Source organism: Cherax quadricarinatus, chromosome 45 (assembly GCF_038502225.1).
Source record: "Cherax quadricarinatus isolate ZL_2023a chromosome 45, ASM3850222v1, whole genome shotgun sequence".
Classification (NCBI taxonomy): Eukaryota; Metazoa; Arthropoda; class Malacostraca; order Decapoda; family Parastacidae; genus Cherax; species Cherax quadricarinatus.
This window is the reverse complement of record NC_091336.1, coordinates 10,852,241-10,873,722: the sequence shown is the minus strand read 5'-3', so window position 1 is coordinate 10,873,722 and position 21,482 is coordinate 10,852,241. Positions and strand designations below refer to the sequence as shown.

Below are 21,482 nucleotides of genomic sequence, written 5' to 3'. Positions count from 1 at the left end.
ATTTTAGACCACTTATATTATTCCAGTCGACCAAATTCTTAGCTATTTCGCTAGTATTACTTCCATTTTATCGACTGAGCATAAGAAATCACCAGGTCAACTATTTCAACTAATAAAGTGATCAGAAATTGGTAATTTGGCCAACTTCACGCAAAGTTCAAAATTTTCCAGTTTCAAAATAGGGTCCAGAATAAACAATGCAGGCATTCCTGGTACTAAGATAACATTTTCTTTGTTTATTAGTTACATTTCCAGGCTTTACAAATGAATTCCATTTTTATTTTTTATTCACATAGTGAATTTTTATTCACACCAAAATATAGAAAATTTACTGTTACGCAATATTGTAATACGTAATTGTATAAATAATATCAGCGCATTCATGAATGCATATTAGATCCACCACCTGATGTTTATTGGGTGTGTGACGTCATTTGTTAACCCTTGAATATTGGCAAAAATCGAACATTTCCGCAACTTTGAACTCAAGTTTCAAGCTATTTTCAGTACTAAAACCAATCAAAATCATCTCTATTTCTGTAACATATCTTCCATTCTATCAAATGAGACCCAAGAAACTGCAAATACAACTGTAAAACACATACGAAAAAACACCGCAAAGTCGCCGTTTTAACCCTTTCAGGGTCCAAGGCCAAAATCTGAAGTGGTGCTCCAGTGTCCAAGAAATTTTGAAAAAAAAAAATATCTTACAGAATTAGAGTATATTTTTGTGAAGGTAATAAGACAAAAAAAAAAATTCTGATCAGTACTTACCGAGATATAGTGCCGAGAAGTTTACCCAAAATGACCGGGTGGCGGCAACATCAACGATTTCCACATATGCGCATTACTTTATTTAACGTTTTTTGTAGTTTTTTCTTTTCTTTTCTATTTTTTTTTCCTACTAACATTTGGGGTCTGAGAGACCAATACTGTATATAATGTATATATATAAACTCACTGTATTGAACACAATAACCTCACTAAAGTTATTATCATATTATTGTTTACCACTTTTGTTTATTACAATAAACATGCACAAATTTTGTATAATACTAATGTTCTATCATATATTTACATATTTACAATCACTGGACATGGTTTTAGAACTGCTGGAGCTTGTGGAAGTCCTTGAAACAAGGCACCATGCACAGAGGTACCTTACATTCCTCACACATAAACCGAGTGTCTTTGCATCTTTGTTGCCGTCGTTTTGTTTGTGCACAGACAATGCATCTCTTCTGAGCAAATTTCTTCTTAGTTGAAGGAAGCTGTATTATGAAATGATCACCTTCCCTCCTCAAACGCTTGGGTATATTCTGAAGAATTCGAGGACCTTGTTGTATAGCAGGTGTTATTACTTGGTACTTCATTATGAGTTGTCTGACAACAGACAAACAAAATTCACCATACAGTGGTCTGTTGCCAGTTTTCATTTGGTACATATTATATGCATTGAGCATTGAAATGTCCATGAGATGGAAGAAAAGTTTCATGTACCACTTGTAACTCTTACAAACACAATCAACAAACACATATGCAACAGTTAGGCAACTTTATTCCGAAACGTTTCGCCTACACAGTAGGCTTCTCCAGTCGAATACAGAAAGTAGGCGGGAACAGTAGAGATGTGAAGATGATGTAATCAGTCCATCACCCTTGAAGTCGTAGAATTTGAGGTTGCCAGTCCCTCAGCCTGGAGAAGTTCAGTTCCATAGTCAGGAACTATCTGTTCCTGACTATGGAACTGAACTTCTCCAGGCTGAGGGACTGACAACCTCAAATTCTACGACTTCAAGGGTGATGGACTGATTACATCATCTTCACATCTCTACCGTTCCTGCCTACTTTCTGTATTCGACTGAAGAAGCCTACTGTGTAGGCGAAACGTTTCGGAATAAAGTTGCCTAACTGTTGCATATGTGTCTTACCTAACAACCTGTTGGTATTGTATACCATTTTGATGTTCACAATCAACAAAGCCAATCTGCATATCACAATTGTCAACCAAGCGCATGTTTTGTGTATAATCAATCACTGTCACTGGTTTTCGAATATGTTCATTAGTCACTCGATCAACTTTGCCAGTCTTGCATTTCGTTACGGTGAATGGTTGTCAACAATGTGACATCTCACTTGTCATGTCACCGTAATTGGCAGTAAACACCTGCACGTCATCACCACAAGCACCTGTGTTGAGCCTGGGCATATGTTTACAATTAGAACACACTGTGCCACACACATCTGTCTTGTTCACTCGCAAGAAATCACTGAGTAAAGGGCTTGTGTACCAGTTATCGGTATATAATGTATGCCCGTTACCAAGATAAGGTGTCATCATGCTTCTCACTACGTCACCTGAGATACCCAATAATATCTTGGTATCTTTCAATGTTTTACATCCAGTGTATACAGCAATATCCAATACCAGGCCACTGTCACAGTCACAGAGTTTACCTGGAGTTTACCTGGAGAGAGTTTCGGGGGTCAACGCCCCCACGGCCCGGTCTGTGACCAGGCCTCCTGGTGGATCAGCGCCTGATCAACCAGGCTGTTGCTGCTGGCTGCACGCAAACCAACGTACGAGCCACAGCCCGGCTGATCAGGAACTGACTTTAGGTGCTTGTCCAGTGCCAGCTTGAAGACTGCCAGGGGTCTGTTGGTAATCCCCCTTATGTGTGCTGGGAGGCAGTTGAACAGTCTCGGGCCCCTGACACTTATTGTATGGTCTCTTAACGTGCTAGTGACACCCCTGCTTTTCATTGGGGGGATGGTGCATCGTCTGCCAAGTCTTTTGCTTTCGTAGTGAGTGATTTTCGTGTGCAAGTTCGGTACTAGTCCCTCTAGGATTTTCCAGGTGTATATAATCATGTATCTCTCCCTCCTGCGTTCCAGGGAATACAGGTTTAGAAACCTCAAGCGCTCCCAGTAATTGAGGTGTTTTATCTCCGTTATGCGCGCCGTGAAAGTTCTCTGTACATTTTCTAGGTCGGCAATTTCACCTGCCTTGAAAGGTGCTGTTAGAGTGCAGCAATATTCCAGCCTAGATAGAACAAGTGACCTGAAGAGTGTCATCATGGGCTTGGCCTCCCTAGTTTTGAAGGTTCTCATTATCCATCCTGTCATTTTTCTAGCAGATGCAATTGATGCAATGTTATGGTCCTTGAAGGTGAGATCCTCCGACATAATCACTCCCAGGTCTTTGACGTTGGTGTTTCGCTCTATTTTGTGGCCAGAATTTGTTTTGTACTCTGATGAAGATTTAATTTCCTCATGTTTACCATATCTGAGTAATTGAAATTTCTCATCGTTGAACTTCATATTGTTTTCTGCAGCCCACTGAAAGATTTGGTTGATGTCCGCCTGGAGCCTTGCAGTGTCTGCAATGGAAGACACTGTCATGCAGATTCGGGTGTCATCTGCAAAGGAAGACACGGTGCTGTGGCTGACATCCTTGTCTATGTCGGATATGAGGATGAGGAACAAGATGGGAGCTAGTACTGTGCCTTGTGGAACAGAGCTTTTCACCGTAGCTGCCTCGGACTTTACTCTGTTGACGACTACTCTCTGTGTTCTGTTAGTGAGGAAATTATAGATCCATCGACCGACTTTTCCTGTTATTCCTTTAGCGCGCATTTTGTGCGCTATTACGCCATGGTCACACTTGTCGAAGGCTTTTGCAAAGTCTGTATATATTACATCTGCATTCTTTTTGTCTTCTAGTGCATTTAGGACCTTGTCGTAGTGATCCAGTAGTTGAGACAGACAGGAGCGACCTGTTCTAAACCCATGTTGCCCTGGGTTGTGTAACTGATGGGTTTCTAGATGGGTGGTGATCTTGCTTCTTAGGACCCTTTCAAAGATTTTTATGATATGGGATGTTAGTGCTATTGGTCTGTAGTTCTTTGCTGTTGCTTTACTGCCCCCTTTGTGGAGTGGGGCTATGTCTGTTGTTTTTAGTAACTGAGGGACGACCCCCGTGTCCATGCTCCCTCTCCATAGGATGGAAAAGGCTCGTGATAGGGGCTTCTTGCAGTTCTTGATGAACACAGAGTTCCATGAGTCTGGCCCTGGGGCAGAGTGCATGGGCATGTCATTTATCGCCTGTTCGAAGTCATTTGGCGTCAGGATAACATCGGATAGGCTTGTGTTAATCAAATTTTGTGGCTCTCTCATAAAAAATTCATTTTGATCTTCGACTCTCACTCTGGTTAGCGGCTTGCTAAAAACTGAGTCATATTGGGACTTGAGTAGCTCACTCATTTCCTTGTTGTCATCTGTGTAGGACCCATCTTGTTTAAGTAGGGGCCCAATACTGGACGTTGTTCTCGATTTTGATTTGGCATAGGAGAAGAAATACTTTGGGTTTCTTTCGATTTCATTTATGGCTTTTAGTTCTTCCTGCGATTCCTGACTCCTAAAGGATTCTTTTAGCTTAAGTTCGATGCTTGCTATTTCTCTGACCAGTGTCTCCCTGCGCATTTCAGATATATTGACCTCTTTTAGCCGCTCTGTTATTCTTTTCCGTCGCCTGTAAAGGGAGCGCCTGTCTCTTTCTATTTTACATCTACTCCTCCTTTTTCTTAGAGGAATAAGCCTTGTGCATACATCGAGTGCCACCGAGTTAATCTGTTCTAGGCATAAGTTTGGGTCTGTGTTGCTTAGTATATCTTCCCAGCTTATATCGGTTAGGACTTGGTTTACTTGGTCCCACTTTATGTTTTTGTTATTGAAGTTGAATTTGGTGAATGCTCCCTCGTGACTAGTCTCATTTTGTCGGTCTGGGGCTCCACGCATACATGTCTGAACCTCAATTATGTTGTGATCTGAGTATATTGTTTTTGATATGGTGACATTTCTTATCAGATCATCATTGTTAGTGAAGATGAGGTCTAGTGTATTCTCCAGTCTAGTAGGCTCTATTATTTGCTGGTTTAAATTGAATTTTGTGCAGAGATTTAAAAGCTCGTGTGAGTGTGAGTTTTCATCAGAGCTGCCTCCTGGTGTTATTACTGCAACAATATTATTTGCTATATTCCTCCATTTTAGGTGCCTTAAGTTGAAATCCCCCAGGAGCAAGATGTTGGGTGCAGGAGCTGGAAGATTTTCCAGACAGTGGTCAATTTTTAACAGCTGTTCCTGGAATTGCTGGGATGTTGCATCCGGAGGCTTGTAGACTACCACAATGACTAGGTTTTGGTTCTCGACCTTTACTGCTAAAACTTCCACTACGTCATTTGAGGCATTAAGCAGTTCTGTGCAAACAAGTTTTATACCAAAGCGTTTCCTCTTGCTCGGTATATACTGCTTGAATGAACAAAATCAAGGACTCGTCAATTACAAGATTCTTGAATGGATAAAAGTACATATTGAAGTTTCGTTAGAGATACATAAAAGCATTTCTAATCTTGTATAACCTGTCGCGTCTGTCAGGCCTGGTTTTGTCAGAGAAGTGCAACATATGTAAGAGTAAGATAAACCTGTTCACTGGGATGATTTCACTGAAGACCAGGGTAGAAATTAGCCAATCTGTGGACCAGTATGCTTTTATATTATGCTTATAGACATGAGGCATAAGCATTATTGTTGCAAAAAGTAAATACATTTCTGCAACAGTCGTCTCTTTTCACCGGTGTAGTCTTGACTGTGGCGATATCGTATTTGCCATGGTTTACTCAAAATACTTGTTACTTTCCCTGACAATAGTTTCCATCAAGGGCTGGTCAAAGAATATTTCAAAAAATTCCAGTTCATTGGCCGTGGTTCCAAGGGGACAAGTAGGTAGAATTCCACTTTGAGAGCCATCAAAGTGGTGGGGCTTGGGAACAAAATTGGGATTTTGCTGCCAATCCCGGATACGGTTTGCTGGTGGATACTGGACAGCATAGGCTGGTTGTGTGGGTAGTTGTGGTTGTGGTGGGCTGCTGGCTGATGCTCCGCTTTGTCCTTGAACTGAGGAGTCAGCAGCGTGGGTCCCAGCCTGGGCTGGTGAGTCATGCATGGCCGTGGCACTACCATCACCACTACCACCATCTACTGATGCCTGTAGTCTATCCATGCCAAGTGTAGCCACATCATCCTCACTTTCAATGTCTATTCCTGGTTTAGGGCCACGGGATGTACTCCGGGATGTACTCCGTCCCCTGGGCACTGGATAGGGTACACTACCCGAGCGCATGCGGTGGCGTACATATCGACACTTCACTGGTGAATATGTTTCCTTACTATCACTACTCGAATGATCGTCAAGAGCAATAAAATCACAATCCACGTCACTATCATCATCATTACTGAAGTCAGAGGCCTGGCCACGCGAAAATAATAGTTTTCTCTTGCGATGAGGTACAACTGACCGTGACTGAGGAGTGCCCACACCGGAGGTAGAAGGTTGAGGATCGTTAGGGTTTTCTGCGCTATTATCGATATCCTGGTCATTCCTTTCTGTCACTCACTGATCAAAGCCAAAGAATTCGTCTCCATTTCCACTTCCATCAGTGTCAGAACTATCAGATAGGAAGAAGAGAATCCCAATTTTCCTTGGAGCGAGAGCTGCCTTGCGACGAGGCATGGTGAACAAAGGGAACTGAGCCGGCATTCCCACAATGTTATGCAGGCGCCTAGAATTTTTGTTTGCGGCACACACCCACCATGCAGACCCGTTCTCTCACATGTAGGCCTATGAGCGTTTTCGCGCTAAATTTGACGCTGCTAGAATTTTGGGGTAGATCTACGGTTTGGACCCTGAACGTGAAGCCGTAGATCTACGGGACTGACCCTGAAAGGGTTAATCCAAAAATATGGTTGCAGTTTTTTTTTTCTCATGAACTGCGTGCCACAAGATTTGTTTTATGTGGTGCACACTTACCACATGGATGTTTTCTCCCATATCTAGGCCCAAATTTACTGCTCATAGCTTATCTGAGTGAGCTGAGCTCATGGCATAGAACTATGGCTTGGACCCTGGCTTCAAAGCCGTAGAGTTACGGAACAGACCCTCAAAGGGTTAAATATTAAGTGATAAATATTAAAGTTTTAAGAAAATATCAGGAATTTTTTTATATTCCTTATTTATGTATTTATAATGCTGGTCATTTTTTCTCTTGAATAAGTAAATTTTGCAAACTTATATTTAAGCTCGGCATTAGACACTGCATGTCAGTGTATACTTGAATGCTGTAATTCTTGTTCTTTTAGGATTTCCTTTGCAATTTTCTTTTTCTGTAAGTTGTGTGTATTGCAATAAGCACTGAGATTTTAGGAATAATGGGCAAAACAGCATTTTGGGTTTGAATGTGTGTGGCTGTAGTGAGGATGGTAAGAAAATTTTGTATCAATGTTATCCATGAAAGGCACTGAGTGAAATACCTAATACTGCTGATAGTTTGACTAGGAAGTACAGTGGACCCCCGGTTAACGAACTTTTTTCATTCCAGTAGTATGTTCAGGTGCCAGTACTGACCGAATTTTTTCCCATAAGGAATATTGTGAAGTAGATTAGTCCATTTCAGACCCCTAAACATACACGTACAAACGCACTTACATAATTGGTCGCATTTGGAGGTGATCGTTAAGCGGGGGTCCACTGTATATGAAATTGTGTCAGGTGTTCTGTGATGTTAAAAAATGAAACGGATATAATGTTCAATGAACATTTGTGGGATGGATGTTTAAATTCAAGAATTGTAGGATTTAAAATAGTCACAGGTATGTGATATGAGAAGTGGGTTATAAGTGTTTGTGCTTGAGAGTGAGAGGAGAGGGAGGCTCTTGGAAGCAAGTGAATGTTTAGGGAATTTTGAACTGATTCAAAGAATTGCTTTGGAAGACCTAAATGTTAAATTTCCTCTTGAAAATTTCTGTGTTTTGATTATATTTTTAATATCTGCGAGTCAAAAGTGGGTATTGGGATTATATGCTGAAATCTGGTGGGAATAAAATTTTTAGAATAAAATCTGATGGGTAAAAATTTTTTAGCCTAAGTTACTTTTTTACTTTTCTTGTGCTTATCAGGCTGGGTGTCACCCAGGTTTCATCTTTCTATGAAAACAGTCAATATAGTATCAATTTCTTTATTACAGCCTTCATACTATACTTTATACTTCACAGATTGTGGAAGCTTACTTGAGTGTCGAACAAGTGAAGTGTAACCAGCTGCAGCTTGTAGGCATCACTGCTATTCTTCTAGCAACCAGGTTAATATTAAAGATTTTCCTAAAGACTGGTACATTATTACAGTGGAACCCAGAGTTTCGTATGCCGACTATTGTATGCTTTGAGTTTAGAACTGTTTTTCAGCTCAATTTTGTCCCGAGTTTCGCACTGTGCCCCGTGTATCATCCCACGTACCAGACCTGTCCGCCGGCCCCCACAGTTGTTAGTTGTGAGTCAGTGTGGCTTTGTTTCTCCTCGAGTGAATGTATACATTTTCATTAATCCATCTATGATATTTTCTTCAAAATTATATAAGACATGTTACATAGCATATAGCATAGAAACATAGCATATAAGCATGCAATGTTTATATGTAATCGAGTCGTGAGTAGCGGCATATCAAGGAGGGAGGAGGGTAGAAAGTAAACATTACGTTCCCTCTGATGCAGTGTTAGAGAAAACTGAATTTGGCATCCTGCTCAGTAACCCCCCTTGATACATAAGGCTTTTGGTTACAATTCTTGGCGTGAATTATTCATTACTTCTATTGTTTATGATGGCATCTCAAGGTAGTTGTTAGAAACGATTAAGTTCAGTGAACCTGGTATGTCGATGTAATAATATGGCTGTGTAGTGTAGCCCAGGGGGGCTACATATGTGTACCTACATCAGTAGGCTACCTACACTGAATTCCTACATATACAGTGGATCCTCGTTTTTCGTAAGGCTCGAAAGTCGTAATTTTAAAAAATAGTAATGTTTTTTTCGTCAAAACATTGACTCGAAAATTGTCATTTGACTCGCAAATAGTCGTTTCTCTCAGATGCATATGCACGGCCCCGAGCAGCCTCGCACTCCATTCCCAGCCAGTGTGCCATTGCTTATCAGTGAGTGAGGATGATCCCATGAGTTCATACGATACATTTCATAATCCATTCGTTTTAGTGCTTGCAACTGCTAAATAAGCCACCATGGCTCCAAAGAAAGTTTCTAGTGCCAGCCCTTTGGTAAAGAATGTGAGAAACACATATAATTTAAGAAAGAGTTTGTAGAAAAATATGAAATCAGTGGTGATAGAGTGGTAGCAGTTGTGATGGTGGTAGCAGTTGTGATGGTGGTAGAGGTTGGTAGCAGTTGTGATAGTGGTAAAGGGTGGTAGTGATGGCAGTAGAGGGTGGTAGCAGTTGTGATAGTGGTAAAGGGTGGTAGTGATGATAGTGGTTGTGATGGTGGTAGTGGTTGTGATGGTGGTAGAGGGTGCCTTATTCAGTGATTCAGCGATTCTACTAACTCCTCCAATGTTGTCGGAGTTATATAGAGCTACAGAAAACACCGCTGCCTCAGCTGCTGCTTCACCATCATTATGGATGGCTTATGCTCTCAGTGGCCCTTATACACCCAACAACAACAACAACACAACACCTCTCGTGACATACATAATGACTTATTTTATTCATTCTAGAGTATATTCCATGTTTCTATGTTATTAATATTGTTTGTCATATTAGTTGAATTGTGATAGATAAATAAGCCGTAGAGTTGATATTAGTGTCATATTCTCCAACAATAAACTCTCCTCCCCTCCCTCTGCCCCGTCTGCCATACACCAACAAGAGTCTTCAATAAAGGTAAGTGTAATGTTAAATGTTCATTTATACATTTTATTAGTGCTTTACATTTATTTGGCATTCTTTTCTACATTTTTGTTTTTTCTCTCAAGTCGGCCGTCTCCCACCGAGGCAGGGTGACCCAAAAAATAAAAGAAAATCCCCAAAAAGAAAATACTTTCAACATCATTCAACACTTTCACCTCACTCACACATAATCACTGTTTTTGCAGAGGTGCCCAGAATATAACAGCTTTGAAGTATATACGTATAAAAAATACACAGTATATCCCTCCAAACTGCCAATATCCCAAACCCCTCCTTTTGAGTGTAGGCATTGTACTTCCCATTTCCAGGACTCAAGTCTGGTTATATAAAATAACCGGTTTCCCTGAATCACTTCACTAAATATTACCCTGCTCACACTCCAACAGCTCGTCAGGTCCCAAATACCATTTGTCTCCATTCACTCCTATCTAACATGCTCACGCACGCTTGCTGGAAGTCCAAACCCCTCGCCCACGACATCTCCTTTACCCCCTCCCTCCAACCTTTTTGAGGATGACCCCTACACCGCCTTCCTTCCCCTACAGATTTATACGCTTTCCATGCCATTCTACTTTGATCCATTCTCTAAATGACCAAACCATCTCAACAAACCCTCTTCAGCCCTGTGACTAATACTTTTATTAACTCCACACCTCCTAATTTCAACACTCCGAATTTTCTGCATAATATTTACACCACACATTGCTCTTAGACAGGACATCTCCACTGCCTCCAACCGCCTCCTCGCTGCAGCATTTACAACCCAAGCTTCACAACCATATAAGAGTGTTGGTACTACTATACTTTCATACATTCCCTTCTTTGCCTCCATAGATAACATTTTTTGCCTCATATACCTCAATGCACCACACAACTTTTTTCCTTCATCAATCTATGATTAACCTCATCCTTCATAAATCCATCCGCTGACACGTCAGCTCCCAAATATCTGAAAACATTCACTTCTTCCATACTCCTCCTCCCCAATTTGATATCCAATTTTTCTTTACCTAAATCATTTGATACTCTCATCACCTTACTCTTTTCTATGTTCACTTTCAACTTTCTGCCTTTACACACACTTTCAAATTCGTCCACACTAACCTTCGCAATTTTTCTTTAGAATCTCCCATAAGCACAGTATCATCAGCAAAAAGTAACTGTGTCACTTCCCATTTTGTATTTAATTCCCCATAATTTAATCCCACCCCTCTCCCAAACATCCTACCTGGAGTTTACCTGGAGAGAGAGTTCCGGTGATCGACGCCCTCGCGGCCCGGTCTGTGATCGGGCCTCCTGGTGGATCAGAGCCTGATCAACCAGGCTGTTACTGCTGGCTGCACGCAATCCGACCTACGAGCCACAGCCCGGCTGTTTAGGTACCGACTTTAGGTGCTTGTCCAGTGCCTGCTTGAAGACTGCCAGGGGTCTATTGGTAATCCCCCTTATGTATGCTGGGAGGCAGTTGAACAGTCTCGGGGCCCCTGACACTTATTGTATTGTCTCTTAACGTGCTAGCATTTACTTCTCTTACAACCCCATCTATAAATATATTAAACAACCATGGTGACATTACACATCCCTCTCTAAGACCTACTTTTACCAGGAAGTAGTCTCCCTCTCTTGTACACACTCTAACCTGAGCCTCACTATCCTCATAAAAACTCTTTACAGCATTTAGTAACTTACCACCTATTCCATATACTTGCAACATCTGCCACATTGCTTCCCTATCCACTCTATCATATGCCTTTTCTAAATTCATAAATGCAATAAAAACTTCCCTACCTTTATCTAAATACTGCTCACATATATGCTTCAATGTAAACACTTGATCTACACATCCCCTACACACACTAAAACCTCCTTGCACATCCACAATTCTACATTCTGTCTTACCTCTAATTCTTTCAGTAATAACCCTACCGTACACTTTTCCTGGTATGCTCAGTAAACTTATTCCTCTATAATTTTTAGTCTCTTTTTGTCCCCCTTCCCTTTATATAAAGGGACTATACACACACTCTGCCAATCCCTAGCTACCTTTCCCCTCTTTCATACATTTATTAAACAAAAAGACCAACCACTCCAACACTGTCCCCCCCTGCTTTTAACATTTATGTCATGATCCCGTCAGTTCCAGCTGCTTTACCCCCCTTTCATTCTACGTAATGCCTCACTCACCTCCCCCCACACTCACATCCTACTCTTCTTCACTCCTAAAAGATGGTATACCTCCCTGGCCAGTGCATGAAATTACCGCCTCCCTTTCTTCGTCGATATTTAAAAGTTCCTCAAAATATTCTCGCCATCTATACCCAAAACCTCCATCTCCCCATCTACTAACTCCCCTACTCTGTTTTTAACTGACAAATCCATTTGTTCCCTAGGCTTTCTTAACTTGTTTAACTCACTTCAAAATTTTTTCTTATTTTCATTAAAATTTCTTGACAGTACCTCTCCCACTCTATCATCTGCTCTTCTTTTGCACTCTCTCTTCACACGAACTTCCTCCTCCCTTAGTTTATACACTTTCACCTCCCTCTTACTTGTTGTTGCCATTTTCCCCTTATCCCATCTACCTCTTACTCTAACTGTAGCTACAACTAGATAATGATCCAATATGTCAGTTGCCCCTCTATAAACGTGTACATCCTGGAGCCTACCCATCAACCTTTTATCCACCAATACATAATCTAACAAACTACTTTCATTACATGCAACATCATGCCTTGTATATTTATTTATCCTCTTTTTCATAAAATATGTATTACTTATTACCAAACCTCTTTCTATACATAGCTCAATTAAAGGCTCCCCATTTTCATTTACCCCTGGCACCCCAAATTTACCCATTGCTCTCTCCACAACATTTTTACCCACTTTAGCATAAAAATCCCCAACCACAAGTACTCTCACACTTGGTTCAAAACTCCCCACGCATTCACTCAACATTTCCCAAAATCTCTCTCTCTCTCCTCTATACTTCTCTCTTCCCCAGGTGCATATATGCTTACTATAACCCACTTCTCACATCCAACCTTTATTTTACTCCACATAATCCTTGAATTAATACATTTATAGTCCCTCTTTTCCTGCCATAACTTATCCTTCAACATTATTGCTACTCCTTCTTTAACTCTAACTCTATTAGAAACCCCTGACCTAATCCCATTTCCTCTCCATTGAAACTCACCCACCCCTTCAGCTTTGTTTCACTTAAAGCCAGGACATCCAGCTTCTTCTCACTCATAACATCCACAGTCATTTCTTTCTTATCATTCGCACAACATCCACGCACTTTCAGACTTCCCACTTTGACAATTTTCTTCTTCTTATTCTCTTTAGTAATTATTACAGGGAAAGGGGTTACTACCCCATTGTTCCCGGCATTTTAGTTGACTTTTACAACACGCATGGCTTACGGAGGAAAGATTCTTATTCCAATTCCTTATGGATATAAAAGGAAAAGTTATAAGACCAAAAACTATTAAGCTAAAATCAAAGAAAACTCAGATGAGTGTGTATAAATAAACATGTACATGTATGTGTAGTGTGACCTAAGTGTAAGTAGAAGTAGCAAGACATACCTGTAATCTTGCATATTTATGAGACAGACAAAAGACACCAGCAATCCTACCATCATGTAAAACAATTACAGGCTTTCGTTTTACACTCACTTGGCAGGACAGTAGTACCTCCCTGGGTGGTTGCTAACTACCAACCTACTACCTACATGTAAATCTATATTTAAGCTAGGGAAGTGGCTAAGGAAGTGACCCCTGAAGTGACCTAGAGTCCTTATGGAGGGAGATTCCCCTTCCAAACAATAACCTCTCTTCCCTCTCTCCTCCCTGTCTTCCATTCATCAACAACAGCCTTCAATAAAGGTAAATGTCATTTTGAATGTTCATTCTTTTGTGCATGTAAATCTATCTTTAAGGTAAAAAAAATTTTGTTTTTGATACTTCTGGGTGTCTGGAACGAATTAATTGCATTTACATTATTTCTTATGGGGAAAATGGATTCGCAAATCGTCAATTTCAATAATAGTCACACTCTATGGAACGAATTAATTACGAAAAACGAGGGTTCACTGTAAGTGCGACTCACTTCTCGCCCTACATTAAGACTACAATTATGTTAACGTAAGTAATGAATGTACTGTAGCAGTAAAAGACAAAGAAGGGAAATAACACTAGAGGGCTTTGATATCTGAAGTCCTTATGGAAGGGGATTCCCAACTCCCTGGAACAGATTAATTGTATTTAAGAGGGGAAGGTTCCTAGGGATTGGCAGAGAGCATGTATAGTCCCTTTATATAAAGGGAAAGGGGACAAAAGAGATTGTAAAAATTATAGAGGAATAAGTTTACTGAGTATACCAGGAAAAGTATACGGTAGGGTTATAATTGAAAGAATTAGAGGTAAGACAGAATGTAGGATTGCGGATGAGTAGGGAGGCTTCAGAGTGGGTAGGGGATGTGTAGATCGTGTTTACATTTAAGCATATATGTGAACAGTATTTAGATAAAGGTAGGGAAGTTTTTATTGCATTTATGGATTTAGAAAAGGCATATGATAGAGTGGATAGAGGAGCAATGTGGCAGATGTTGCAAGTACAGTGGACCCCCGGTTAACGAACTTTTTTCATTCCAGTAGTATGTTCAGGTGCCAGTACTGACCGAATTTTTTCCCATAAGGAATATTGTGAAGTAGATTAGTCCATTTCAGACCCCCAAACATACACGTACAAACGCACTTACATAAATACACTTACATAATTGGTTGCATTTGGAGGTGATCGTTAAGCGGGGGTCCACTGTATATGGAATAGGTGGTAAGTTATTAAATGCTGTAAAAAGCTTTTATGAGGATAGTGAGGCTCAGGTTAGGGTGTGTAGAAGAGAGGGAGACTACTTCCCGGTAAAAGTAGGTCTTAGAGAGGGATGTGTAATGTCACCATGGTTGTTTAATATATTTATAGATGGGGTTGTAAAAGAAGTAAATGCTAGGGTGTTCGGGAGAGGGGTGGAATTAAATTATGGGGAATCAAATTCAAAATGGGAATTGACACAGTTACTTTTTGCTGATGATGCTGTGCTTATGTGAGATTCTAAAGAAAAATTGCAAAGGTTAGTGGATGAGTTTGAGAATGTGTGTAAAGGTAGAAAGTTGAAAGTGAACATAGAAAAGAGTAAGGTGATGAGGGTATCAAATGATTTAAATAAAGAAAAATTGGTTATCAAATTGGAGGAGGAGTATGGAAGAAGTAGGGAAACCGGTTATTTTCATATAGTCGGACTTGAGTCCTGGAAATGGGAAGTACAATGCCTGCACTTTAAAGGAGGGGTTTGGGATATTGGCAGTTTGGAGGGATATGTTGTGTATCTTTATACGTATATGCTTCTAAACTGTTGTATTCTGAGCACCTCTGCAAAAGCAGTGATAATGTATGAGTGTGGTGAAAGTGTTGAATGATGATGAAAGTATTTTCTTTTTTTGGGATTTTCTTTCTTTTTTGGGTCACCCTGCCTCGGTGGGAGATGGCCGACTTGTTGAAAAAAAAAAAAAACATACATTAGTTCTTATGGGAAATATTGCTTCGACTTTAGCACGTTTCTACTTTAGTAGTAGCTCCTGGAACGGATTAAGTACAAAACTCGGGGTTCCACTGTATTTAGATTACTACATTTTTTATTAACTTTGACATTTTTGTTGTGATAAACATTCCTGTGGTAATTAGAATGAAAAAAATTAATTGGCCATATCCCACTGAGGCAGGGTAACCTAAAAAGAAAAAAACATAAGTTTTTCCTTTTAAATTTACTAATTTATACAGGAGAAGGGGTCACTAGCCCCTTGCTTCCAGCATTTTAGTCGCCTCTTACGATACACATGGCTTACAAAGGAAAGAAAAAATATTAAGAGTACCAAAAAAACAGGTATCATTTTTATCATTATATGTCTATTCTGTTGATTTACCTAGATGGAAGAAATGAGTTATTAGCTCACACAAGAGAAATACAACTTTTATTCTAGGTATAGTATATTTTTGTTTTAACTTTTAGCAGGCATACCCAGTATGTGAACACCGTCATATCTGAGTGCAGCCAAGTGGTCTGTGAAATTTTGCATACTTGGTGTGTTTTAAGGCAATATCTGTAAAGGAATTCAGAAAAATATATCCTTCTCATAAGATCCTTTAGCTATTAACAATTGAAGCCATTAAAGTAAGTCATTGTCAAAATATTTCATGGAAAAAAGTATCACCATTTTGAACAAAATTGGCAAATTGGCACCCACACACATTACAGTAAATAGGATACACCAATGTTGAAAGGTTGAAACTGATCAGAAAAGGCATTCTCAAGATATTACACTGAAATCAAAACTAGGATTGTTTATATATAACATTGATCAGATCACACCTGCATATGCCAATAGTTGCCCAAACCTTTTTCTAGTTACAGTATACCAGCATTAAAAATTTGAAGCCAATTGGATAAAACATTTGAAAGCTACAGGAGAGAACTTTTGAGCAAGAGAAAAAGATACTCAGATAAACACTTCAAGGTACCCTTTTGTGGGATACCTAGAAAAAGCCCTGGTAGCATACTACATCTCACATTTTTACCCCCACTACTTGTAAGGTTGGTCAAAATGTTGTTTTCTTTTTTGCAGGTTTATCCCAGGTGCATCTATTCTAACTATCCGTGAAGCATCCTGGGTCACTGACAATACCTATACCTATAACCATGTTGTCCGCACTATTGGGCACATCATGGCAGCTCTCAAGGCAAATCTTGCTCTTCCTACAAGTGAGTAATCTAACATCAGATACCTCCTTGACCCTACTCAATAAAATTCCTGCTTGATTCACCAGAAACAACATAGAACTTCTTGTTTTACCTGTATACTGCATGTCTTCCACCATAGAGGTGTATTTCCTTCTGATAGGCAGCAGCTCCAGGGGTAGACCCAGGTGAGGAGATGGAAAGTAAGAGGTTTTCCCCATATAGCAGACACATAAGAGCAGTTCTTTGCATTTACCAGGGAAATCTTAGCCATTAAGGCTCACTGGGTCATCAAAGCTTGCCATTCACCCACCCCAGTTTATTTTATTGCTTCATGTTAAGTATTAAATCCTTGTGGGTCATTAAATCCAAGGAATGGCAGAGGCTTCATCCTCAGTTGGCTAATAACAAGACAGATGCTCTGCTGAATTGTATTTGCCCACAAGGGATGGGAACTAGTCATCAAAGATATAGGAGGAACTATTCCTTATTTTCATTGTATTTAACACTAATGACAAGGGCACTTAGAGGCTTCTATTTTAGTTTCTGTCTTTCTCATAATCTTGCTAGTATCCAAAATATTTGGCAGTTTGTTCTGAAATTATTTTTCAACGTGCTTGTTAGTGTTTTATCATTATTTCCTAGTATACCCTACCTTGATGGGAGATGACCAGTGAAATAAAAATTATTTATTTATTTATTTATTTTTTTTAGTTCTAGACTATGCTTCAGTGTTGCTGGAATGTGTAAAAGCCCCAGTAATTATTCAAGAATGGACTCGATTTTTGTGTGACTTGGCTACTACTTGCTCTTTCCCTCCAAGAATCACATTGGCACAGGTAAGTAACAACCATTTTGTGACTGATGTTGAAAATGGGATATCTTTGTTTCCCTCTTATATGCATGTACTGCTTGGTCCAAGTCTTCAGTTTTGCCACTACATTCTTTTGTAAATAATTTAACAAAAGTTTAATGTAAAGTAGTAGGCAGTGGATATTACACATTTACCCCCATATATGACCATTTTTTTTTTTTTTTTTTTTACAGATTGGTAGCTCATGTGTTCTTCTTGGATACATTCTTTCTCGATCACCCTTGCCTAACCTACCTGTCATAACCGGCTTTACACAGTATCAACTGCTCCAGCCTGCTGTGATTATATATTGTAAAAAGTATGCTTTGTTAAATATTTGATTTTTTCTTATCAGTCAACTGCACTAAAACCTTCAGATTATTGATGGAAAATACTTGCCTCAGCATTTTAATCATTCATGAAACATCATGATTTCAGATAATTTTTTTCTTTACATTGAGTTTTCTTATTAGCAAGTGATATACAGTGAACCCCCGCATAACGATTACCTCCGAATGCGACCAATTATGTAAGTGTATTTATGTAAGTGCGTTGGTACGTGTATGTTTGGGGGTCTGAAATGGACTAATCTACTTCACAATATTCCTTATGGGAATAAATTCGGTCAGTACTGGCACCTGAACATACTTATGGAGTGAAAAAATATCGTTAACCGGGGGTCCACTGTATTTGAATAAACAATATTTGAAGACAATCACATAAATTTACACTCAAGGAATAGGGTATTTTACATTTGTAGAGGGTAATCTACTCCATGGCAGTTTCTTTATACCTTAAAAACTGAAGAAAATTCTTTTCATGATTTTATGAAAATAAATTCATAACCCCTTCTCCTATATACATTGTAAAAATTAAAAAGAGAAACTTTTGTTTTTCTTTTTGGCCCACCCCCTACCTCGGTGGGTAAGGCCAGTTTGTTGAAAGAAGAAGAATAAATTCATCAATAATATTTAATGCTTTCTTTTTTAGTTTTGATATAGATGGTAGTAAGTGTCAGCGTCGTGGGATTATAGATCGGTACAGTTTACCAAACTTCACAAATGCACAAGTAGGCCAATTGCCTGTGCCACCCTTGGAAGACTTCTTGGCTACTCTGTCTCTAAGTGAAACTGATTATCTACAAATGGTGACTGTCCCCAGTATTCGAGGTGAGTGTAAAATATTTTGCTAGTTTTTTGTCCAGTATTCGTCAAGACTTTAGTGTTTTGTAACCAATACACTGTCTTGAGAATTATGAAACATCTGTAATGTATAGGTACCAAATTGACTGCCTCCAGCGGGCCTAGAATAACACTGCACTGAGATAAACATATCGTTCCAGTCACGGTATTGTGCCTTTTTGTTATTTATTTAACATATAATAAAATTGAGGTAACTGTCTTTGTTTCCATTTCTTTATTTGGCTGTATCACAACTTCAGTCTTGCATTAGGATGTCATTCATTAGACTCATCACCATGTTGATTATTTCTCACTTTAGGTCTTTACTAGAGTAGTCACTTTTTTTTCTCTTGGTTATTTCTTAAGCAACCCTCATTGTTGTATCTATCTTATTTTATTCGAGCAAATTTTTATGAATATCTCGAAGGAAGTATATATCCAGATTTGTTGAAGCTCCCACACTCCAATGTTCACGTGATGTATGTGACCTGAGATGTTCAAAGAAAATTGTTTACCTATTTGATTTTTTTTTTAAGATTTAAGTGAATAAAAATAGATTTTTTTTCTTCCTAGATGGTGTAAACATTTCAAGTATGGATACTGATGCTGCAAGCAGTGGAGTAACTTGTAGTGAAAGAATAAATAGAAATCAGCAGTTAAGACAAATTGAAAAGCCACTTCAGCAGTTCTGTCAGCAAAAACAAAACACTCAAGATTTAAAGCCACCTTTCAGAGGTATAAACAAAGTAATGGATTATAATATGGAAAGTAATAATGATGGATGTGCAAGTGATAACTGGAACATTGGTGAGAAAGGTGAAGCATCTTCAGGTGCTTATAATAAGGTCAGTGATATCAGAATGGACTTCAGTGACGATGAATTGTCTCAGGATTCTATAAATAAAATGTCTCCTCGTAAACAAAAATTCTCATCTATGAGGACAGGTATTGAAACAGATTCTAATGAAGAGGGTATACATTCCAGACTTCGCTCGATACATAAGAATAACCCTGGGAATCTCTTTGCTTCAGTTCATTTGTGGGAGGAAGTAGACAATAATAAACTAAGCTTGAATCCTAGGCATTGTGAATCTCCAGAAGCTAAAGTGATACCAAGTGAAGTGATGCTTGAAACTTTGAGTGAAACTACAGACAGTGAAGAAAATTTAGACATTTTACCCCCTACATGTGAAGGTGCAGGAGCCAAGTATACAAAAGTTAGTCTTAAAAGAAAACTTGAAAATGCATCTAGTAGTGAAAGGTCTGAAAAATGCCTGATTTTAGATGTTGGGAATTTACAGTTAAGCTAATCACAATTTTGGAGTACCATATTTTTTAAATATTTGTTATAAAGAACGATTTCCTTTAGTAATGACGGTCTTCCAGACAATGCATAAAAATTAATGAAGTCATATTATAAAAGTGTGTTTTGTATACTGTTCCTACATTTTAATTTAGCTCATTAATAAAGGAAAATTCTATGCATCATTATCAGTGTTTAAATTTTCTGATTGCAGAACCATATGTGCTTTATTGGTATGTGTGTGTGTGTGTGTGTGTGTGTGTGTGTGTGTGTGTGTGTGTGTGTGTGTGTGTGTGTGTGTGTGTGTGTGTGTGTGTGTTACCATTTTGTCCTAGGCACATGTCGATTAGACACTTGGCCTGTTGTATATAAGAGTGAGTGAGTGTGTGTGTTAGTTACCATTTTGTCCCAGGCACACCTCTTCAAGGGGGGCTCCTTGGTGTGGTGAAGAGGCTCTTGGTCTGCGGAATTAGCCCTGTCGGTCTTCTTCCTCAGACCGAACCTAATTACCTCCCATTCTCCCCTCCCCTATCCCATCCTCCCCTTTTTCCATTCCTCCTCCTCCTCCTCACCCCTCCCTTTTGCCCTTCCTCTTTTTGGCCTTTGGGATTTCTCCCACAGGCGCGCTAGTTCCTAGGTAGGGGAAAGGACACCGGGGTCCATCTCATTCCGTTGAGGTTCTTGGCGGTGGCGTAGTTTGCCGTGGAATCTGGATTGCCTGGGGATGTCCCGATCCCTCTCCGGTATCCCGGAGTAGCTTTAGGTGTCTTTCGAGCGACGGGTGTATCTCTGGAAGCCACCTTTCGGATTCCGGGGGTGGTGGCCGAAGGAGGTATGCTTTGTGGCGGATATCCGGCCGCCCTCTCTTTTGTCCACCGAGGTAGCTCGGCAGATGTGAGGTTGCTATCCCGGATTGCTGGTTTACTGGCATGAAGGGTAGGGTATGGCACGGGTTCCATGCTGCATCTGCGCTACTAGCGGTGTTGAGGTCCTCTTGGGCGCGGAGGGAGATTTCTGGCCCTTTCATTCCTCCTGGGAACTATTCCTCCCCGCTCTCCGCTTTTTTTATTCTTTTTTTTTTTTATTTTTATTTTCTTTTCTTCTTTCTTTTTTTTTTCTTAAAAACAAAAAGCAAAGGAGTAACCTAACCATGGCAGCCCTAGTCCATGAACCCACTACCCCCGGGCCCCTTCTTGATACCGCACCCCATTCTGACCCTGCCTTGTGTTTAGACCACTCTTCGGACACTCCTGATGCCCCTGTACCTCTTGCTGGTGCTGTTTCCTCACCCGCTTCAGGTACCGGGGCTTCGACTGACTCCTTCGATTTGTCTGAACTCCGCTCTCCTTTGACTATGCTTCCGGCTTCTCCCTCTACGGTACGGCAATTTTCGAATCGCCCGCCCATTTCACGCCGGACCAACTCCGGTCCTACTCCTAAACGCCAACGTCAATCTCCTGATGATGCTCCTTCGTTACCTTCCCATTCTACTCGGAAAAGACCGACACGTCAAGCACTCCCTCTCCACGCTCAGTTTCGGACC

The 21,482-nt window shown here is 40.0% G+C and overlaps 1 protein-coding gene across 4 annotated transcripts in view; it reads left to right on the top strand.

Moving 5' to 3' along the window:
* LOC128694855 (cyclin-F) overlaps positions 1–20,124 on the top strand; it is an 85,151-nt gene extending 65,027 nt beyond the window's left edge. For all 4 annotated transcript variants that reach the window (XM_053785196.2, XM_053785197.2, XM_053785199.2 and 1 more), the window contains 6 exons: positions 8,107–8,192; positions 16,490–16,626; positions 17,317–17,441; positions 17,650–17,774; positions 18,446–18,624; positions 19,210–20,124. In XM_053785196.2, the coding sequence (XP_053641171.1) occupies positions 8,107–8,192; positions 16,490–16,626; positions 17,317–17,441; positions 17,650–17,774; positions 18,446–18,624; positions 19,210–19,946 (1,389 nt within the window). In that variant the 3' untranslated portion in view covers positions 19,947–20,124. The remainder of the gene's footprint in view (positions 1–8,106; positions 8,193–16,489; positions 16,627–17,316; positions 17,442–17,649; positions 17,775–18,445; positions 18,625–19,209) is intronic.
* The last annotated feature ends 1,358 nt before the right edge of the window (positions 20,125–21,482 follow it).